Raw genomic sequence first — 21,591 nt, forward strand, 5'->3', positions numbered from 1 at the left:
TGTACACACCTGTGCATATACATGTACATGAACATAAAAATGAAGGAAATGAATCTTGTATTTCTAAGACCAAAGCCCACATTGTATGGACAGCCCAGCAGTGACCCTAGCTGGAGGACATTTTACCAACAAACTGAACAAACACCTTTTGTGGTGCTAGATGTCCCACATGCTAGGAACCCACACATACTTACTAAATGCTTATCACTAAGTATGTCTTTAGTCCCTGTAACTCCCCTTCTCTGTTAGACTTATTGAGACAGGGTACCCTCAAATCCACAGATTTTATTGCTACTCTACATCCTGAGGGCCAGGGCTACAGTTGTCTGCCATGTTCAGCCTTTGTTTCTTTCTTAATGAAAGTAAAATTTATACAACATAAATTTATCATGTTACCATTTTGAAAAGTATGTTCACTTTGTATATTCATCATCTATTCCAGAATATCTTTAATGATGTTTCTTTCTCTGACACATTAATCACCACACTACATTTTGTTGTTGTTGTTTTCTGTTTTTCAAGACTGGGACTCTCTATGAAGCCCTGGCTGTCCTGGAACTCAGTTTGTAGACCAGTGGTCTTGAACTCAGAGATCTGTCTGCTTCTACCTCCTGAGTGCTAGGATTAAAGGCATGCACTACCACCACCACCGTGCTCTACATAACATTCTTTATTCTCACACTCCATGAATCACTTAACATATTATTGTAAACATACAATGTAATAAAAAACTATCTTTTATGATCATAAATTTTAAAAAAATGATATATTTATTTTATCACCTTCCCCTCAACTCTTCTAACATACTTTATTTTTGGTTAGAAACCAACCAACCAACCAACCAACCAACCAACCAACCAACCAACCAACCAACCCACCCCCTCTAGCTTCTTCAGTCCAGTGTGCTTCTAAGACTGATGAGAGTCATTCAGCAAGCTTCTGGGATCATTGAAACCTTACAGATGGTAACTGGCGCAAGCTTACTTTCTGAACTTACCTCTGTCTGCTATTCTCTTCATCAACTGATGCTCACCCCATTTAATCAGATATTTAAGAATATCTTGTTCACTTGCCTATAATAAAAATGGATTGTTATTTATTTTACTGAAGTTAGGAAAATGTTTAGTTTCATTAGTGACTTTTTCTAAATCATCATGTACATATGGAGTGCAACTTACCACATTAATTTATTTGTATTAGCTGTGTGAAATTTAGAGTTAATCCCATGGTTTACCAACAATGAATGTACAAGATGGCATTCTTTTATTTAATAACCTCAATATTCATTCCTGCTAATGGTTTTATTTTAATCATATTTTTAAAAATAATGTGCATTTCCTATTTTAAAATCTATCTTATTATAGGGGTTCTATAGAACTAGTTGTTTTTGGGACAAAATAGAGACAAACATGTTATCTTCTCTGATGATGGGAAAAACAAAATGACAAATTGTCCAGGCAGGCTACAAGGTTTTCTGTAGGTTGAAGAGTAGCCCTTGCAGGACAGTTTGTGAAATGGCAGTGTGTTTATCATCTCTTTATATTTTATTTAAAGTTTTATAAAACACACAGGCTGATCCTCAGGATGCTTTATTTGTTATGAAGGTGTGCATAGCTCAAGACAACCATCTGAAAGCACTGATAAATCCTGACTCCAATAGACATCTTGTATTGATCAGGACAATGAGGCAGAGTGAACGAAAAAGATCTTCTACAAATGAAGGCCAAGTGTTTCAGGACACATTACTGGAATCAAAGCAATATTTAAGAAGCACAGTGAAAAACTTGGGTTGTTTTTTTTTTTTTTTTTTTGTTTTGTTTTTTAAATTTAGTATTTTCTAACCATGGTGATACCCTTTTATAGTCTATCTGGTACACATACAAAGATACAATGGCTCAAAGGGTTTATAGTTTCACAGCATTAATAGCTGTTGTATAGTTTTTTTTTTAAGCATGAACTTAACCCAATGTAAAACTATTAAAGTTAAAATATTGAAAAACTAGTAAATTACAAACTAGATTGACACATAAGGCAAAGACATAGAAATAACTGAAAATTGCTGTGCTTAAGGAGAAATAGTTGAAAATTCAATTATGCTTTACAGAACACACACACTGAGTTCTTGTGATGAGTTGAACAGATCAGTAATGGAATTCCACTCTTTGTGCTACTTAGTCTATGCTCTATACTCTAAGTATCTGATATTGTACCAAAAGAAATTATACCAAATGAATATTACTAGAAAATGGCAAGACAGTCACTCTGAGCCGGTGTTCCTGACCTGGCTTGTCTGCTTTGTAGCAGCTGTTTAAGTCCTGGGCTTGTTCACAATGCTGAGTCAAGACAGTAGTATGCATGGAGGTCCAAAGAGCCAGAAGGCTTTTAGTCTACAAATATGGACCTGGCATTCATTAAGCAAAGTCTACTTCTCCCTGCCCCATCCTAAGAGTGAAGTTATGAAGAACTTCTTTGTGCACACAGGGATGCAATGGATGTGGGAGATGTATAAATGATTACCTGTAGGTAGTCAGACTGGATAGCAGTAAGCAGATGGTCTTTGCTGAGTTCATAAAAAACATCCGAAGTCATGACCTGGGATAATTCCTCACAAAGGAAGTGCAAAGCTTGTCGGTGCACCCACTTAGAACCATATGGATGTGAGCTCCACTTAAGGATGGCAATTAAGGTATCTAATGAGATGCTTTCAGCAATGATATCCTCACAGCCTAAAAACAAGGCAAATACTTAAGATTAATCAGAAATATTACTTATTGAACATCAATATTTTAGGCTACCCAGTTAAAAAATGGCAACAGTTAAAAAAAAATCAAGGAGATAAATCTCATAGAAATCAAGACTTCACAGGATAAGATAACAACAGCTAAAACTTCTATAGGAAATCTGATGCCCTACAGAGTCAGATCTACAGGAAAAGGCAGAGAATCCTCCTAGCTACAGAAGAAAACATGTATATAAACCAATCCAATAATCGGAATAAGACAGTACAACTAAATCACTGGACCAAAGGGGAAGAAGAGTGGATTAAAAAGACAGATGTGGGAAAAACAGAAATGAAAGAAGGACATGGACACAGTTGGCTGGCTGAGCACCAAGATCCAAAGAGATGGTTTAAACCCTTAGAAGAGAGGCAAGACACATTTGATGTTCTTTTGTGTTTAATTCTGGCAAACTGAAAAAGAAGTAGTGAAATAAACCAAAAACCCAGAAAAAGTAGCTGTGCCATTTTAAGAGCTCAAAGAAGAAAGTAAGAAAAAATGAGAATAGTCAGTTATTTTCCTTAGGAAAAATCACTTTAAAATATAAAAATACACGGCAAGGCTAGTAGCACATACCTTTAATCCCAACACATGGGTGCCCCAAACAGGAGGATCTGTGGGAGTTTAAGGCCAGCCTGATCTACATGTGAGTTTCAGAGCAGTCAGAGCAAACAAAAGAAAACAGCACAACAACAAACCCAGAAACCCTGTCCCACCCTCTCTCCCCAGCTATGAGTGACAAAAACTGTGAAAGGACAGAAATGACTAGACAGAAACATGTCAGTTTACTACAGAGTCCTAATAATATGAAAAAGAAAAGACTAAGCATTTAAATCCTGTAACTAATTAAAAAATATGCCCACCCAGACTGTACTGTACAGTAGAGTCTTAGAGATAAAGACATCAACGACAATACTTCCACAGCTGAACATTCAAAGTTCAAAGTAACAGATATGCAAGACCATTAGTGGCCATTTGGCACCTACTTACCTCTTTCTTTTTTTCTGATTCACTACTACTAGATGAGGGAATACATCATAAATAATTGTGCCACAAAGCATTTAACAAAATATTTCATGATGATGCTAGTACCACAAACAGGAATGTTGTCTTCAATTTATCTTTATAGAACCTTTGCACATTAGGTAGGCAATGAAATGTGTTGGCTACACAAGTCAGATCCTAGCAGATACGAGGTACAAAACAGAACATTGTTTAGAGGAACTGCTTGTAAACAACACCAATTAGAGGGGAGTGGAGCAGATATGAGTGAGCCCTTGTCTGCAGTGTCGATCATGAATTTGTACGAAGATCTGAAAACTATGCTCAGAACTTTCAGATGACTGAATCTGGAAAGCACTGTTCCCAGGACACTGCACACAGCACAATCACAGCTGGCTATACAGATCAGTCAAAATCGAGTTCAATAGAGCTAGGAAAAATCATGAGTGTCTACACTTAGAATGAGGAAAATTGCTACTTGGTGGGTGACGGAAGCAAACTAGCTTAATAGAGAGCAGTATCTGGGTATTTTAACTGAACTGAAAAGAAATGTAGTATGGTTGTTATTAAACGGAAGCACTCTTGGGCTTCAGTTCTCAACAGAGCCTAAGGTGATACCACTCTCTCGTACTGCTGAGCCCCGTGTTTTAGATGGGTACTGATCAAATCACAGAATGCTAAGAGGCAGTAACAGAGCAGCAGAGTTTAATACTTGTTGCAGAAAAAAAGCTCTCAGCAAACACATTACACAATTTACATAAGAGAAACCTGACATGAAATATAAGAGATGTTATATGCTGTGGGCCTTCACTAGGCAAAGAATAAAGACTGACTACTATTGCTCTAAGGTCAAATCCCAATAACCAGCAGAATGTTAAAAGAAGGGAGACTGGCTCAAGAAGAAGAAATTATTATAACCACAATTTCTCTCTTCTCTGTTTCAGATATCCTTCTAGAAATTTAGGAGCAGAAATAGGCAAGTTAGAAACAGAGTACAAGGAATCTTTACATGGAACAGGAACCAAGGTCAGAAGATATCTAGTTACTAATCTAATGTAAACATTAAAATAACATCTTTGAGGGAGAACCAAGCTTTTAGTGTCCACTGACAGGTCCCCGTGTTTCAGTAGGTTGCCCCACACCGGACACATATAGGTCTTAGCTCACTTAACTTAGTGGTTCATTAAAAACAAACAAACAAACAAATAAATAAAAAGACATGAAATTGGAAGGGTGATTTATTAGGAGGGATATGGGAAGAGATAGAGGGGAGTAAATGGAGGGGGCATATATGATCATGATTGTATTTCATTGCATAAAATATTCATTGTATAAAATCCCCGAGGGGGAAAAAATCATCAAAAGCACTACTGAGATGACACAATGAGATCAGAAGGCACAAACATGTGCTGAGGAAATGTGCAAAGCATGGAAAAGTTCTGAAGAGACTTCAGGAGTTCATGGTGAGCCAAACTGAGGACAGATCTCATCTAAAAGGCAGTGGGGAACTTTTGCCAGGATAGAGTTTAAATTTAGAGACTGGAGTAGAAGTTAGTCAAGAATCAAATCGACAGGAAAAGCTATCACAGATGTGTTTGGAAATGAAGCGGGGAAAACAAACCTATTAAACCAGGATGTTGGCAGAGGAAAAGAGAAAGATGACATCATTACCCCAAATTTAAGATTAAGATTACAGAGAAGCAGATTAAGGAAGGGAGAAAGGGCTTTAAAATCAGGTGGGCTAGACTTGAAAATCTCAGCTATGGTGAAGTGTCATGGAACATGCCTTGAATTCTAGCATGCAGGACACTGAGGTAGGAGGATTGCCACCAGAGTGAGGCCAGCTTGGGCTGTATAGCAAGATTCTAAAGCAAGCATACAAATGAGCAAAATCACCTTGGTAATTACATAATTCTCTGAGCCCAAATTTTCTCTATGAAAGTGGGCTTATAACTATATCCTAACATTCTGCACTCATTCAAACATTCTGGAGCACCTAGGTACTGAACATCATGGCCACATAGCTTATTTCTGTCCATACTCATGATAACATTGCGGTATAGCTTGTATTGTCAAAGTTAGTATGTTATGATAAAGAAACATAGGCTGCCAAGATCCTCAGCAGCGATAGGATCTTGTATAAATCTGGTGGCCTAAATTTGATTCCAGAACCCATGTGAAAGGTGAAGAAAAAAACAATTTGACAAAGTTGCCTTTGACCTTGACAGGTGCACCATAGCGTGAATCCCCATCATAAACAAATTTAAACAAAAAGAGAAATAGCCAGGTAGGGTAGACATGTCTTTAATCCCAGAACTTGGGAGCCAGAGGGAAATGGAAGTCTGTGAATATGAGACCAGGCTACATCTTGTCTTCCCTCATCCCCAAAGGTGGGGAAATGCCTTTGTCAAGGTTCAAAAACAAGGGACCAAAACTATACTTAAAGTAGTAAGGCAGGGCCACTACGTTAGATTCAAGGGCTTCCCATAGTGTCTCTTTTCTGGTATATTTGAATTAGACTTCTAGGGTCCAAATGCATATTCAAAGATGGTCAGATTTTTTTTTAAAGATTATGTTAAAATCTGGTTTATTTGAAAGCTGCTCTCATGTCAGTGAGTTCACTAGCCCGAAGGACCAAGGCCAGGGAAGTGGCCATGAAGAAAATGTGGTAGTGGAGGGAGAGAAGGGGGTGCGTAATATGCAGAAAAAGAAGAGAGATTTGTTTTTAAGGGGTGATGGTGGTGGTCAGATTCTTGAGGACAAAAGAACACTAACAAATCCCTGCTGGTCAAGGTATAGGTGAAAATGTCCATTTATATACTGTGCAGAATATAAATGTCAGAATCAGTAGAATGTCACATATGCTACCTTCACAGTTCTCAAACCATCTTCTGCCAAGGAGCAGGCTTTTTGGGGGGAAGGGGGTGCAGGGGGGGTTGGGCAGGGGTGAGTTTATGTATGTGTACAGATGTACGTTCGTCAAGAGTTCAACATGGGTTGTCTACCTGAATCACTTCCTATTTTATCTTGAGACAAGGTCTTTCACTGAGCTTCGACCACACATCTGGCTGAGCTGGCTGGCCATCCTATCTGTACCTGCCTCCCCAGATGCTAGACATGTTATTATGAGTAGGAGGAACATGACAGGAATTTTCATCTTTACAACTGCACGTAAATTATTGTCCTGACTAATCCATCCGTTGGATGAAGTTTTTTGCTTGTTTGTTTGTATAAAGATAGGGCCTATGTGGCCCTGGCTGGTGTCTTAGAGCTCCTGATCTTCCTGTCTCCATTCTTCAAGTGCTAAGATTACAGGTGTGCACTGCCATACACAGTTTAAGGAACAGGGTTTTCTTTGTTCAGCTTCTTTATGAATTTCTACTCTGTTAAAGCTAATCTTAAAACAAACAAACAAACAAACAAAAAAACAGCAAAAAATACTGCTTGAATGTTGCTCGAGACGATTTTTACACTTAAAACCAAACTTCTCTATTTTTTTCCCCCACTTTGAACACACTTCAGACGGTGTTTTAGTGAGAACTTTTTCTCTTTTGGGGACTAGCCACTTCCTCCCTTGTCTATAGCCAAGGAAGAGCACTCTATGGGTGGCTTGTTAATCAAATCAGAAGGACAATGAGCAGCACTGGAAACAAAGCACTCTTGTAGACTCAGATGGACAGAGCTGTCTGTCTCTCAACCCCAAAGCTTGAGAGAAATCAGCATAGGCTGTTTATGCCACTGAGGGTCATAGAATGTTTGATACATGGAAACGACTGACTAATAACCCAAGTAACTTTCCAGATGAACTGAAAAACTTGTTAACAATTTCCTGGTAAGTGAAAATCTCTACCTACAATATTATAGAACAACAAAAAAAGAACAATTTACTCAGGTAGATTTTAGCCATGATGTTGCAATGCTAGAGCAGACTGTATGAAGTCAGTTTCTTTAAATTATTTTGCTTGTATGTTACCTACACTTTACAGATCCAGTTTGTATTTCATAAGTCTTTCTTTTTTCTTTCAGTGGATTTTTTTCTCCTTTATACAGACTAGAAAGTTCCTTTTAATTAAGCTACAAAAAAGAAATGAAAGAACAATAAAGGCTGAGATATAAAGAAGTAAAATCAACTTAAAACTTAGATATGATTGTGATAGTTATATAAAATAGAATTATGTTTTGATTTTATTATAAAAATCTTAAGAAAAAAATTCTTTCTAGCCCTGTGTGGTGCTCACCTTTATCTCAGGATTCAAGAAGCAAAGGCAGGAAGATCTCTTGAATTTGATACTAGTATGGTGTACACATTAAATTCCAGGACAGTCAGGGCTACATAGGGAGACCTAGTCTCAAAACAAAATGAACCAATTCATCTTCATGTTCCTCTAAATTTTGACATCTCATCAACAGCATCAGGACCCGATTCCTTGGCATGTCTTCACAGACGTACACATACATAAACTCACCCCTGCTCAATAACAATGAGAAACTTTTGATTGCTCCTGGACACCAGGAAATAAATAAGCAGATTCTACATCTACTTTCTACTAGACTTGGGGTAGAAAGAAAAGGAAGAAATAGGAAAGAAAAGAAATGGTAAAAGGAGATTACAGTTCACCACAACATAAAACAAAACCCCAACTTTAGTACAAGTTTGCCCTGGAACTAACCATGGTGATTCCTCAATGGCACCAGAAATGAAATAAAAACTTAAAGTACAAATCGGCTTGAGGAAACAATAGGGACATGAGAGTATTAAGCAGGAGAAGGAGACAGGTTTAATTTGAGCTATTACATCACTAACTTTTTCTCTTTTCTTGAGAGATACAGTCTTGCTATGTAGTTCAAGTTCACCTAAAACTTGTTATTCAGCCCAGGTTGGTCTCCAATTCATGATCTTCTTGCTTCAACTCCCTAAATGCTGGGATCAGAGGCATGTACCACTATGTCCAGCTTGTATTGCTCACTCTTGACTATCATCCTAAGTTCAATTCCCAGCAGCCACATGGTGGCTCATAACCATCTGCAATGGGATCTGATGCCCTCTTCTGGTGTCTGAAGACAGTGAGAGTGCACTCACATATAATTAATAAATCTTGAAAAAAATCTATAATAAACTTTCTTAAAAAACAAACAAAGGCAACAGTATAAAACATAAAAATATAGATCTGAACAACTGTTCCTCTGGTCATTATTCACTGTTACTCTTTGAGTACTCCTATACAGTGCAATAAATTCTGTCTTTTAAACTCACACTGTGTGTCATATCTGAATTCTCTGAACAGAGATCACAAGGACCAAGGTCCCAAAGGGGAGGCCAGAGTGAGATTTCAAGGACACTCTGATCTCAATATCTAGCCCATGAGGTCTAATGACTCTTCTTTCAAAATACTCTTATGGGCCTTTTATCTTTCCTCTTAACCATTCCTACTAATACCACCTATTTTCAAACCCTCAGAACCTCACATGTCAACTCTGTCAAGGCAGGGTAAACAGGCCTTCATAATCCTGTTTTGCAACGATCTGTCAGATGATCCTGGGCCAAAGGCTGAAGAATGATGCTCTAACATTTTGAGGAATTAGGGGCTGTCCAGGTAGGTAGTCAGCTGTCTCTATAATTGTTTAAGTTGAAGAAGCTATGTTTAGTGTTTCCTATATACCCAGGTAATGTTTAAATTCTAATATCTGATGGGGTTAAAGACTAGTTATAGTCTCATATTCAAACTCAAGTTGTTTAACATTGAAAGAGAGGTTATAGAGCAGAAGACATAGTTTTCAGATGTTACTGGCTAAAATCTAAACATAATCTAGGGATAGAATCATAATTCTCTAAATTAGGAATGATGGTAGAATACTTTTATCTAATTGACAAATATGATAAGACTAGATGTCATTTGTGTATCATATTGTGTAATTTACATGATTGTAATGGTTTTGTTCAATTTATGTCTGGAAGCTTTTTTTTTTCTTCTTCAAATTTTTTATTGAACAGAAAAGGTGAGTAGGGTTGGTTATGATGCTACAGTCCTGTTCCTCAATTGGCTTTTGATCTGTCAGTAAAGACGCCATGGGCCAATTGCTAGGTGGAAGGGACAGGTGGGACTTCTGGGTTCCTAGAGGCAAGAGACAGAAGCAAGGGTGGAGAGGAGTGTTCACTATGCTTATAATGGAGAAAAGTTGACCAGCCATGTGAGATCATAAAACAGAGTGGCCACACAGGCTGCCCCATAGGTGGGTGGTCAGGGACGTTTAGCTGGGACTAGCTGGGATTAGATGTAACTGGGCACTAAAGTTTAGGGCAGGTGAGAGGTGCGGAGCTAAATGTATTGATAAGGGCACGTTAGCCATGGGAGTTCAATAATGCCCAGCAATTGTGCCAAGAAGACAAGCTGAAGAACTGTGTGTATATGTCTTTTAACCGTAGATTTAAGGGACACTGGGTGGGGCCTGTTCCAGAGCTTTGGTGAGATAGCTACATAAAACCAATTAACAATTAAAATTTTGCTCATCACTTGGGATTTTGGTCAAATGAATGGATCATTTGGTCCTGAATTTCTGGATTTCTTTCTGGACTTTCATTTTAAAAGATTTGGTTGTTGAGCTGTGTGCCAAAGTCTATACCAGATATGCCACTGGCACTATAGCTCTTAATTTTAAAAGCACAGCATTTCTAGAAGAAACAGACACAGAAGTGAATATAAGCCTATGCACTTCTCACATTCTGAGTAGTCCAATTGTGGTGTTTATTTATTTATTTATTTATTTATTTATTTATTTATTTACTTTTTACTTTTAATAAATCTGTGGCTGAAAAGTTGTCTCTACTTCTGTTCCCTTTACAGAAATCTCTGACTAGCTCTTATGAAGACTCCCTTTTCACCCTTCATAGCCCTCACTAACCTTGTGCTTGGTTTTGTATTAGAATCTATCAGTACAGCAGGAACATGTCTAAGAAAGTGTGACATAAGAACAGTCATTGTTTATCTCATGTTTACCATAAATTAATTACTCAATGTAGGAAGCACTAGGTATATAATATCTAAGCCTAAGAACAGTCTTACAAACAAGATGGCATTATCCCCAGTTTTCAGATCAGCAAGCAAAATTTCACACATATAGCTAAAGCAATTGGAAACAGGTCTTACACTATGCACATAAAATAAAAATAAATCTTTAAAAAATTTAAAGTAGCTCCCTGGAACAGTATTCAAATCCTGGCCTTAATATTTTACCTGTAACATTATTTTCTACTTTCAGTTTATATATGGCAATAGGACCATCACCAATAAGTAAAGAAATTCTCCTGAATAAATTAATACAGTACACACAGAATTAGTAGAGGCTTGGAGCCTGGCTAGAGTTCCTGCTAGCATTTAAGACGCCCTGACTCTTGGTATTCATACATATAAGAGGGGAAAAAAAGGTAATTTTGACCTATTTTTAGATTTGTATCTGCTTAGAAAATTATGCATCTAAAAAAACAAAAACAAAAAACAAGACAAAACAACAACAACAAAAAAAAAAAAAAAAAAACCAAAACCCATTTCCAGAACACTTATGATCTCTGTATCTTGTAGACAAAGAGTTTTTAAAAAATGCAAACTTATCAGCCCACAAGCTTTATTTAGTGAGGGGATACTCTGCATGGTCTTAAAAAGCTTGTGTATCAGCCTTGTCTGCCTTATTTCTTGCCACACCTCACTCATCTTTGCGCTGTCACCATCCTTCTCCCGCTCTGTCTCCAGACCTTTGGATCTGCTGTTTCTTCTACCCCTAATCATTATGGGACTACTCATTCTCCAGGTCTTGCCTTTCTGAAAAGTCTTGTGTCTCTCTGCCAGGGTCTGCAGTTTCTCTGCCTCCCACCACGCTCCATCAGTATCCACTGCTGTGAGCTGTAAAGGCACTTTTGCTATAATTAACTTAGTGATACCACTGGACTGGGCATTCATTCCTTTAATCTAAGGGCCTAGCATACAGCAAGTCTTCAATAAATGTGCTAAATAAAAAAAGAATGGGAGTCATAATACTAATTTTACACTGGGACACTGTATGAATGGAGAAGCTAGAATTTTTTTCTATCTTCAGCATCCCTTTTGCTTTTATTAGTTTAAAAACTCACATAGCAGTTAATAGATTCAGATTTAGAGATCCACACTATCTACCACTGTGCATGTGAGTAATACTGGATAGCAAATGCAGAGACTTGCTCACACCAGGCAAGTGTTCCATGGGACTCTTACCCGAGCTTCAGCTACTTCTATTTAATCTAGTACTTCTAAAACACACACACACACACACACACACACACACAGAGAGAGAGAGAGAGAGAGAGAGAGAGAGAGAGAGATCTGGAATGAAAATGTAGATATGGAGTATTCACACCATTAAACACTTGCAGCGCTACTTAAAAAGCTGGGTGTTGGTGGCATGCACCTTTAATCCCAGGGCTAAGAAGGTGGTGCCAGGGGGATCTGTGTGAGTTCAAGGGTAGCCTGGTCTACAAAGTGAGTTCCAGGACATCCAGGGAGACCCTGTCTTGAAAAGCCAAAACAAACAAAACACCCAAAAAATTAGTGAATAAATTTTTTAGAAAGATGTATTAAGTGTTTTGCCTGCAAATATATACATGGTACCTGTGGAATTCAGAAGAGGGTGTTGTAGAAAGATATGAGTCACCATGTGGGTGCTGGAAATGAAACCCAGGTCTTCTGCAAAAACAGCAAATGTTCTTAACCACTGAGACGTATCTTCAGTCCAAGTGCTTACTATTTCTACTGCTCACACTTACAAACCAACAAAACCTTTATCTAGTTTATTTCTTCTTTTAAAAATTAATGCTATGTGCACATGTGTAAGTCTGAGCATGTGTGCAGGGGTAGAGTAGGGTTAGAGAGCTGCTTGGAGGAGTTATCTCCTAACATGTGGTTCTCAGGGATTGAACTTAGGTCACTGGATTTGGCAGCAAGGTACTTTTAACCTGTGAACCATCTCTCTGGTCCTATTTACCTAGTTTTAAATTGACACAAATAAAGAATAATAAATTAATTACATAGTTTAGGTTAAGGCATTTTCTAAACCTATTATAATAAGATAGAAGCTCAAATAACAATATACTTAGAAAATAAGATCCATTTATTTCCTGGAACTCTTTTCAAACTGCTTTTTAAAACAGCTGTTTTTTTGATACAAGCTTTAATTAGGAAAGAACACAGTGTAATCCTGACAGTATAAGCCTAATCTTATACTAAATCAATTGAAAAGGCTTATCTATTATATTATTATAGTTAAAGAGAAATATGTTTGATAACACACTGTTTTGGCAATATTTAAGTGTGTACATGTATTTCTGCTTTCTGGAGCTAGTGGTAGATGTGCAGATATTTCACCTTCAAACACTAACATGTAAAACACAGCACACAGGAATGAACATTAAACATGAAGCTTATGAAAATGTTTTATATATATGTATAGGCAAAGGCCAGATGACAATCTGGGGTAGTGTTTCTTAGGTCCCTCTACTTTATTTTTAAGACAGGGTCTTGCACTGACCTGGAACTGGCCTGGCAGGCTACTAAGTCCCTGGGATCTGTCTGTTCTTCCTCTCCAGTGTTGGGATTGCAAATACATACCACCATGTCCAGCTTTTTACATGAACTGTAGAATCAAACTCAGGTTGTAATGTTTGCATAGCAATAATTTACTAACTGAGCCATCTCTTCAGCTCTTATCTTAATATACAAAGTCTCTCCTTCATGGAGATACGTTTAGTGCGATTAGAACCATGTCAATCTATACTAAAAAAATATTTAAAGACATTTTTTCTGGCCAACTTATCATCACTGAATGTTTTAGCAGTTCTATAAACACACTGGAGACATTCACAAACAGTATTTTTGTTAGTGGTAGTTACCACTGTGGATAAGTCTACAAGTTCTTAAACATTTTTTCTATTACTTGTGTTATTTGAATCTAACCAACTGTGTATTTATTTTTGTATACTTAGAAAGTATCTTGAAAATTTATTAAAAATAAATAATAAAAATTTCTTAAGGTTTATTATTAAGTATGAAAAAGGATAGCAAAGCAAAGGTATAGCATGATGCAATTTACAGGACAGAGTAAGACAAACATATAAAACAGAAAGCCATGAAGTTCTTCACAGAGTATCTCTCCTGAGCTGGACAGAGTAATGGCAGTGATGAAAATATGCTTTGGGTCATGTTTGTTTACTACTCTCCCTTTTCCCCCTCCCCCAACAATCAGCATAAACTGCTTTTGAAACAAACTTGAAGTTCAAGATTTGGCATAGATAAATGTTACCAAGCATCCTACTTGAAGTCCTTAAAGTGAAAAGACACAAGAAGTTTGGTCCCTGAGTGGACAGCAGTACTCAGTAAATCCTTGATCTGAAACCCTTGTTCATCTGTGGAGGCAGATATGGGAGGAACTCAAATATTTGCCTTTTCTCTAAAACCGAAAGACATGGCTACACAGGTTAAAAGTGGTGCCTTTCACACACTGTTAGTGAAATAGTATTACTAATATAACTTAATTTTGAAATAACATATTCCAGTCCCTTTGGTTAGAGTCCTGCCCTGGATAAGAGCAGATCTATGTTTAAAGGAAGAAACTCTGCACTTTGGTCCTAGTTTGAAAAGCCATCATACTTGTAATGTTTCAGGTTCTTTCATCCCCGCCTCTATTACTCCCCTTGGTCCTATTTTACTTATATTAAATACTCTCCTTCCTTCCTTCCTTCTATCCTCCTTGCCCCATCTTTTCTGTGTTTTAGAGAAAGTCTCTCTCTGTAGCCTTGGTTGGCTTGGAATTCTCTATATGGAACAGGCTGGTGTTGAACTCACAGAGATTTGCCTGCCTCTGCCTCCTATGGGCTGAGATTACAACCTGCAACAAAAATCAGTTTTAAAATTGTGAAGCCCTATCCACTATAAGCTAAGCCTGGTGTCTATGTTTCTATGCAGAAGGAAAAATATTCTGAGGCTGAAAAACCTGGATGGATTTTATAGTTAGTATGTAGCAGAGATAGGATTGGAACCCAGGTCTAAGTTCAAAGTTCATGTTTACAAAACACAAGATTTGACAATGTTTACTTATCACTGGACCTGGACAAGCTTCACAGGATTTTCAAAATCAAGTGAAACAACTTATATCCAGTGCTGTCATAAAGCTAGGTATACTTTGGTGTCCAAATATTCCCTTTCTCCTGTTACAATCTTGAATTGCAATGTTGTCATTAAATATTAACTTGAAATTTGAAAATAGTTTATGCTTTTTATTTTATGACTAGCACCAAAAGTTTTGGTTACAATGATGGTTTTATTTTTTATGTCTCACTTTGAAATAGAAATGGTACTATAAAAAAACTATAGTGAACATTGATCTCTCAACAATTCAAGACAAAATGAGACTCCATATTGTCTACCAGTCTACAATTTAAATAAACAAGGACATTCAACTGGATCTTAACTGAATGTTAATTGTACATATTCTAGATAGTTGTAATGGCGACGAAGTGTCAGATACACACTTACATTAAAATGTCTTTCAATAAGTCATAATAATCATTACTGTCTTTTAAGTATGTAAGTAAGGGAATAAACATTCAAATTTCAATAGAAAACAAATGAGTATTGGCAACTGTTTACAATTTTATTTTTCTTAATAAAAAAAGACAAGAATGAGAATGTCCAAGTTATGGGGACATTTAGTTATATAACTGATTATGAGTGTACATTATTACCATTACTGTATATAATTTACTGCTCAATTTTAGAAACATAATTAGTTCTTTGACCTACATTATAAATTAGCTCAAAAGGTTAAGATTGATTTTAGGATCTCCACATGTGGCATACACCTTTAATTGTAGCACTTAGGAGGCAGAAAAGGCAGATATCTTAATTCAAAGTTAGTTTGGTCTAAACAGAATTATAGGCCCATGGGGCTGCATAGTGAGATCCTGTCTCAAAGTTTGCTCTTGGATTAAACAATCTGAGTTCAGATGATGTATAGTAGTACTGACTCCAAGAATATTTTAAGTTCAAATATCCTACTTTCTATCAGTGCGTTATCAAGTGAACAGAAGATCAATTAATTTGACATTGTTGCTTAAACTGGTAAGTTAGATGACAGTCTCATTGTTTAGATTATATACAAACCCACTTTCTAAAGAATACTTCCTTTTCATCTTCTACACTGGGATTGAATGTCTTCATTTTATTTACAACTTTTATGCTAGGTAAGCATGCACTCATCGCTGAACCACATCATATACAAGGCTCACTGCTCAGCTCCCTTTTCTGCATAAAAAAAGATCATGCAGAGGCTAGAAAGAGGACTCAGCCAGCCGTTCTTCAGAATACCTAAATTTAATTCCCAGAGTCCATATGGTAGCACCCAACCTTCTGTAACTCTAGTACCAGGGGATTCTATCCCCTCTTCTGGCCTCTACGGACATAGCATGCACATGATACATAAAAATACATACATCAAGGCAAAAAATGCCCATATACATACTTTTTTTTTTAAATCCAAAGAAAGGATTACTTAGCTCTTATTAGCTATCCAGAATAATTAAGAGGCTGGAATGATGGCTCAGTGATTAAGTGCATCTGCTGCTACTTTTCCAGAAGACCTGGGTTTGCTTCCCGGCAAGCTCATAATCACCTGTGACTCCAGTATCAAGGGACCCAACACCCTCTTCTGATCTCTGTGGTCACAAAAGAGTCTACTAAGAGCAAAGTACTATTCTAGGTTCTTGGGGTGATTGGAATAGTATCAATATTCTGATTCTCTCTTTAGGAAACATAGAATATTATTATGTGATTAGAGAAAATGAAACAGGTACACAGGCATTTCTAAGCCAAAAATGGAAATACCTAACAATAACAAATGTTTGAAAGTTCTTACAAAATGGAAAATACTCTTTAACTTGGAGTAGCAAATATAAAGCAAGGCACAAAGCACCAAGTTTGTTCTTAAAGATTAGGGCAATATATGGAAACTCAGGCAATAAATCAAAAGAAAGTGCAAAGGTACCAGCCAACATATAGAGGAAAAGCATGTAATCTATACCAAAAATTGTTTAAAATAAGACATGTAAGCAAATGCTCTATTTAGAACTCTGTTAGCTCTCTCTGATTAGATATGCATCATCTCAGTCACTTGAACTGCCATTCATAAAGCTAAAAGTAATTGTTTCTGTCTCATGTTTAACCGACTACTCTTCACCTGCTGAAATGGTCTTTAGCCCAGTTCAATGTTCTCTCAGAATCATGCTTTAGAAGGAACAGTTACAAACAGAAGTAAAATGAATCGCCAGCTGTGACAAGAGGAAAAGTGTCAATATGCAGGACAATGGAAAGAATGCTAAGAGGAGACACAGTGAGTGGGGACAGTGGCTCTGCCCTTTTGTATGTTTCCAGGCACACACTCTTGGAAGCTGGCCAAGTTGTTAAGGGAAAAACTAGGTCAATGTTTTTGTGGCTTGTTAAAAATTTTAATTCAATAAAACACATTCACAATGACTAAAAATATGGCAAGTACAATATACAGCCTATTTTTAAATAAAGATTATAAATAAATTTCATCTTTCAAAGGTTGAAAATACAATTTTGATTCAGTTAAGTTTTTATTAAAGATGTGTGTGTGTGTGGTGTGTGTGTGTGTGTGTGTGTGAGAGAGAGAGAGAGGGAGAGAGAGAGAGAGAGAGAGAGAGAGAGAGAGAGAGAGAGAGAGAGAGAGAGAGAGAGAGAGAGAGAGAGAACTCTTCCATGTGCTGTCCTGGAACCTGAGCCAAGACAGCTCCTGTTCTGTGGCAGGTCAGTGGTGGCAGTGGTAATGGTACCTTTTCTCTTTTTGCTGTAGACATTGTTGCTCTCCCCTGCTTCCAGGGGAAGAACATTTTCAATAGCTTCTGCTTTCTGTGCTACTAGCTCCTAACCTGAGGCCTAGGTCACATGTTAAAACCCAGGCACAGAAGGAAGCCAAGAAGACTTTTCTAGTTTTTCTTCTGGGAGGTGGGCTATCCCCCTCTGTTAAGACCTACACAAAACTAAAAAGGCTCCAGTGCTAAAAAGCCAAAAAACCCCAATGACCCAAAGAGGAAAGCAGCCCATTTAGAAGGAATGGCTGAAACACAACAGACGCTTCCGTTCTCTGACCAAGTGCTCTAGACTCCCCCTAATCAGGGGTACTTTGAGCAGCAACCTACTCAAGTCCCTGCTCCCAACAATCTTTAAACTTCCTGGCTGGGGTAACAATTCCAAGTGGTTTCCTGGTCTGATGAAGAAACTGAACTCAGTAAATACTCCTTCAAACTGATGCTTCAGTAACTAGCAGTCTGCCTACTTGGGCCACTACCTCCTACTAGACCTGTAAAACTGGTTCTCCACTCCTCTTTCCCTCTATGACTAATGCCTGGGCTTATGGATCAGAAGAACTAGTATGAGTTACACACAGCTTTATCAGCATAAGCTAGTTATTAGCTTCTGAACCCATCAAACTCGGAGGCTGTCAGGATGATCAAATTAGTCAAACTAAACTAAAATTATAAGCACAATATCATTTGTTACCAATCTTCATAGATGAAGCCAAGAATATGATTCAGTTGGTTGAGTTGTTTGGCATACACATGCCCCTGCCCCATCTCAGCACCAAAAACAGCAGGTATGGTGGCACATGCTATAATTCTAGAACTTTGGGACGTGGAAACGGAAGTTGAACTTCTTGATGAGAAGTTCAAGTCCATCCTCAGTTAGTGAATACAGAAAGAGACCAAAACAAACAGGCAAAAAACAATGAAAAGAATCTTAATATTCATTTAACAGCAAAACAACAATCTTTATAAATGATAGATTCTTATTTCTTTTTAAAGGACTGTGGCCTTTTCTAGGTATGTCACTAATGTCATATCTGTATTTTAAAAATTAATTTTGGGGCTAGCAAGATGGTTCAGTGGATAAGGATACTTGCCACTAGGATTGACAAATCTGATTTTGGTCCTGAGGACCCATTTCCACAAGTGTCCTGAGCTCCATCCACACACAAGCTTGGTGTGGCACATGAATGCCTATATATACATGCATAAAAATAAATGTAATAAAAAATAAAATAATCAAGCTTAATATGCTTATAATTTTAAAGTTGAGTACTAATAAAATGTCTAAAAAAAAAAACAAACCCCTATAGTATTCAGTCCTGCTCCCAATTAATTCTTTAGCTCTTTCATGTACTGTGTACTTCCATGTATTCTCATTTTTGTTCATTAGTATTCAGTGTTCCTATTATAACAAATATCTAAATACTATTTACTGCTGAGCTAAGCTCTAACTAGAATTGTATCTGCTTCATTGTCATTAAAAACTTACTTGAATATTAACTTTACACACATTTGCATCATTGTCAGAATTTATTCCTGATTCTTCCTAAATTCACTCAGAGTCTTAAATTTCAGTGTAGTTTGCTACTTTCTGTTCAAACATTAAGTAATTGATCTTCTAGATTTAAGGATTTTTGTTTTGGTCCAGTCTAGACCAATGCATTCTTTCCCCTCCCTAACCCTAACCTGAACCCTAAATGACTGGTACCTAGGCTGATTTCCTGATCCCTTTTCTCTGTTCTTGGCTTGCTTTAGCATTTGGTGAATCACATCTTCAGTAGCTTCCTGAAGTGGGCATGTAGAAGTGTAAATATTTATACTTTGGTTTTTCCTCCTCTGTTGTTGCCTTTTTTCTTTCTAGATTTCTTCAAGTTTACCTCTCAACCCTTTTATATTTTTTATTTCTGCTCTAATTTTTAGGAGCTTCTGCTATTCATTCATTCATTCATATTTTATTTTTTTTTTTTTTGAGAGAGGATTCCTCTGTGTATCCCTGGATGCCCTGGAACTCTCTGTAGGCCCAGCTGGCCTCTGCTTCCTGAGTGCTGGGGTTAAAGGTATGTGCCACCTCTGCTCAGCCCTTCTGCTTTATTTTTTTGAACTCTGTTGAAGTGATGTGAACTGATCATAGGGTCTTATACACATTAACTGAGTGCTCTACACTTACTCAATATTCTTGCCTCAGTTTTCCAAGCTCTTGGACTATGTCTCTAAGAAGAACGTTAAGCAAATCATGATTTTACCTTCAAGTTGTCTAACAGTCCTAGTTTCAGAGTCTTTCTGAAAGACTGAACATACTCATTTGAATCACAGAACAAAAAAATACAGAACAGGGCTGAAGAGATGACTCATAAAGGATAAGAGTCCTGCTCTTTCAGAGGACCCGGATTCAAGTCCCAGCTCACAACTGTTACTCCAATTCTGGAGGATCCAGAGTCTGGCCTCCTTAGACACCAGGCATATACATACACACTGGCAAAACACATATACACATAAAATAAAAAAAATACAGACTACTCAGTTCTCTCTAAGATGGTATATAGCTAGAACTATGCAGGATTTTCACATACATAGATGCCTGAGTCTACGTGTCACTGGTACAGACTGTTAGGAAAGCTAACTGGAAAGTGACAAGTAGACTGATCCTCAACAGTTTGATAAAAACCATGGTAAGAGACAGAAACCAGCTTAAAGTTGTGATAAAATTATAAGACAATCTTAACACCAATAACTTTCTAAAAATCTATGAAATATACTCAGTATTGGGCTTAATTAGTAAAGTTACTTTTAGAGAAGACTTCATCTAAGGATGAAGTTCAGCAGGAGAGTGCTAGCCTTAGCCTAGGGTAGAAGAGAAGAAAAAGAAAATTATGGCAATAAAGATATATCAATCAGAAAGATTTGCAGCTGACATTTATTGAATGCTTATTATATATTAAGCACTGTTTGGATGAGTTAATATATATGGTTTTCTTAATCCTCAGAATAATAGGGTTATTATTCTTTTTGCAAATCAGTAAGACAGGAAATTAAGATCTATAAGACTTGCATAAGGTCGAACACATTAAGATGCTGGAGAGGAGGATTCAAAGCCAGTTCACTTGGCTCAGACCTGAGCTTTAAGCTCTAACACATGAAATTCTTCCACAAGTAACCAAAAACTGGCCTCTTCATGAAAATGAGGTAAGGCTATGTTGAGGGGATTAAGGGCCAAGATAGATATGCCTCTGTCACAGGTATAAAGGAAAGGCACGATACACATAAAGCACATGAAGCTGAAGTGAAAACCGTGGCTGTGATGTATTCTGAATGAGAAGAGAAAAGAGCTTTTGGTTAGCCAGATTGAGACAACAAAAGGGAGGTTTTAGATCTTTAAATGTACTGTACAAATGCAATTTCTATGTGAATGACAGAAAAAATTAACTCACCTAAGAAAGTAAAAGAGCTCTAGGTACCACCAAAGAGCTAGGGACTGGCTTGAAATTTCACTTTTCACTCAAAACTAAAAGAATTACTACATTAAGGTACACACTCTCGCTTTTAAAAGCAGGTAAACATAACGCACACACTTGAATTATGTAAGCCTGTCAAAAATCTAAAAACAATTTGAGAAAAGAAAAGATTTGTCATACCTTTTTGATGCTGTGGCAAACTTCAATTTTTTTTTCTGTAGAAGCATTTTCTCACAAATTTAGCTTTATAGAATAAAGGAATGGTTGGTCAAGCTGCTAGGTCATTTCTGATATTGTCCCTATAAACTGGCATCTAAATAGTAAGCTATTAACATAATGACTATTTTAAACTAATAAAAACAGTTTAATGACACACTTGCTGAAGTAAGAAAACCAAAACTAGTCTGTTACTGAAAGACAAAGGTAAATTAAATTTTGAAAGATTATGTATAGAAAA

General features: G+C 37.1%; 1 protein-coding gene across 1 annotated transcript in view; it reads right to left on the reverse strand.

Annotated features, from left to right (window-relative positions):
* Positions 1-21,591, reverse strand: part of BTBD7 (BTB domain containing 7) — an 81,394-nt gene that overhangs the window by 22,138 nt on the left and 37,665 nt on the right. Inside the window, exons 4-5 of the mRNA XM_080940756.1 lie at positions 2,518-2,726; positions 998-1,073 (exon numbers count right to left, since the gene is read on the reverse strand). Coding sequence (XP_080796882.1) covers positions 998-1,073; positions 2,518-2,726 — 285 coding nt within the window. The remainder of the gene's footprint in view (positions 1-997; positions 1,074-2,517; positions 2,727-21,591) is intronic.

The sequence above is a fragment of the Micromys minutus genome (assembly GCF_963924665.1).
Source record: "Micromys minutus genome assembly, chromosome: 1".
NCBI classification, from domain to species: Eukaryota; Metazoa; Chordata; class Mammalia; order Rodentia; family Muridae; genus Micromys; species Micromys minutus.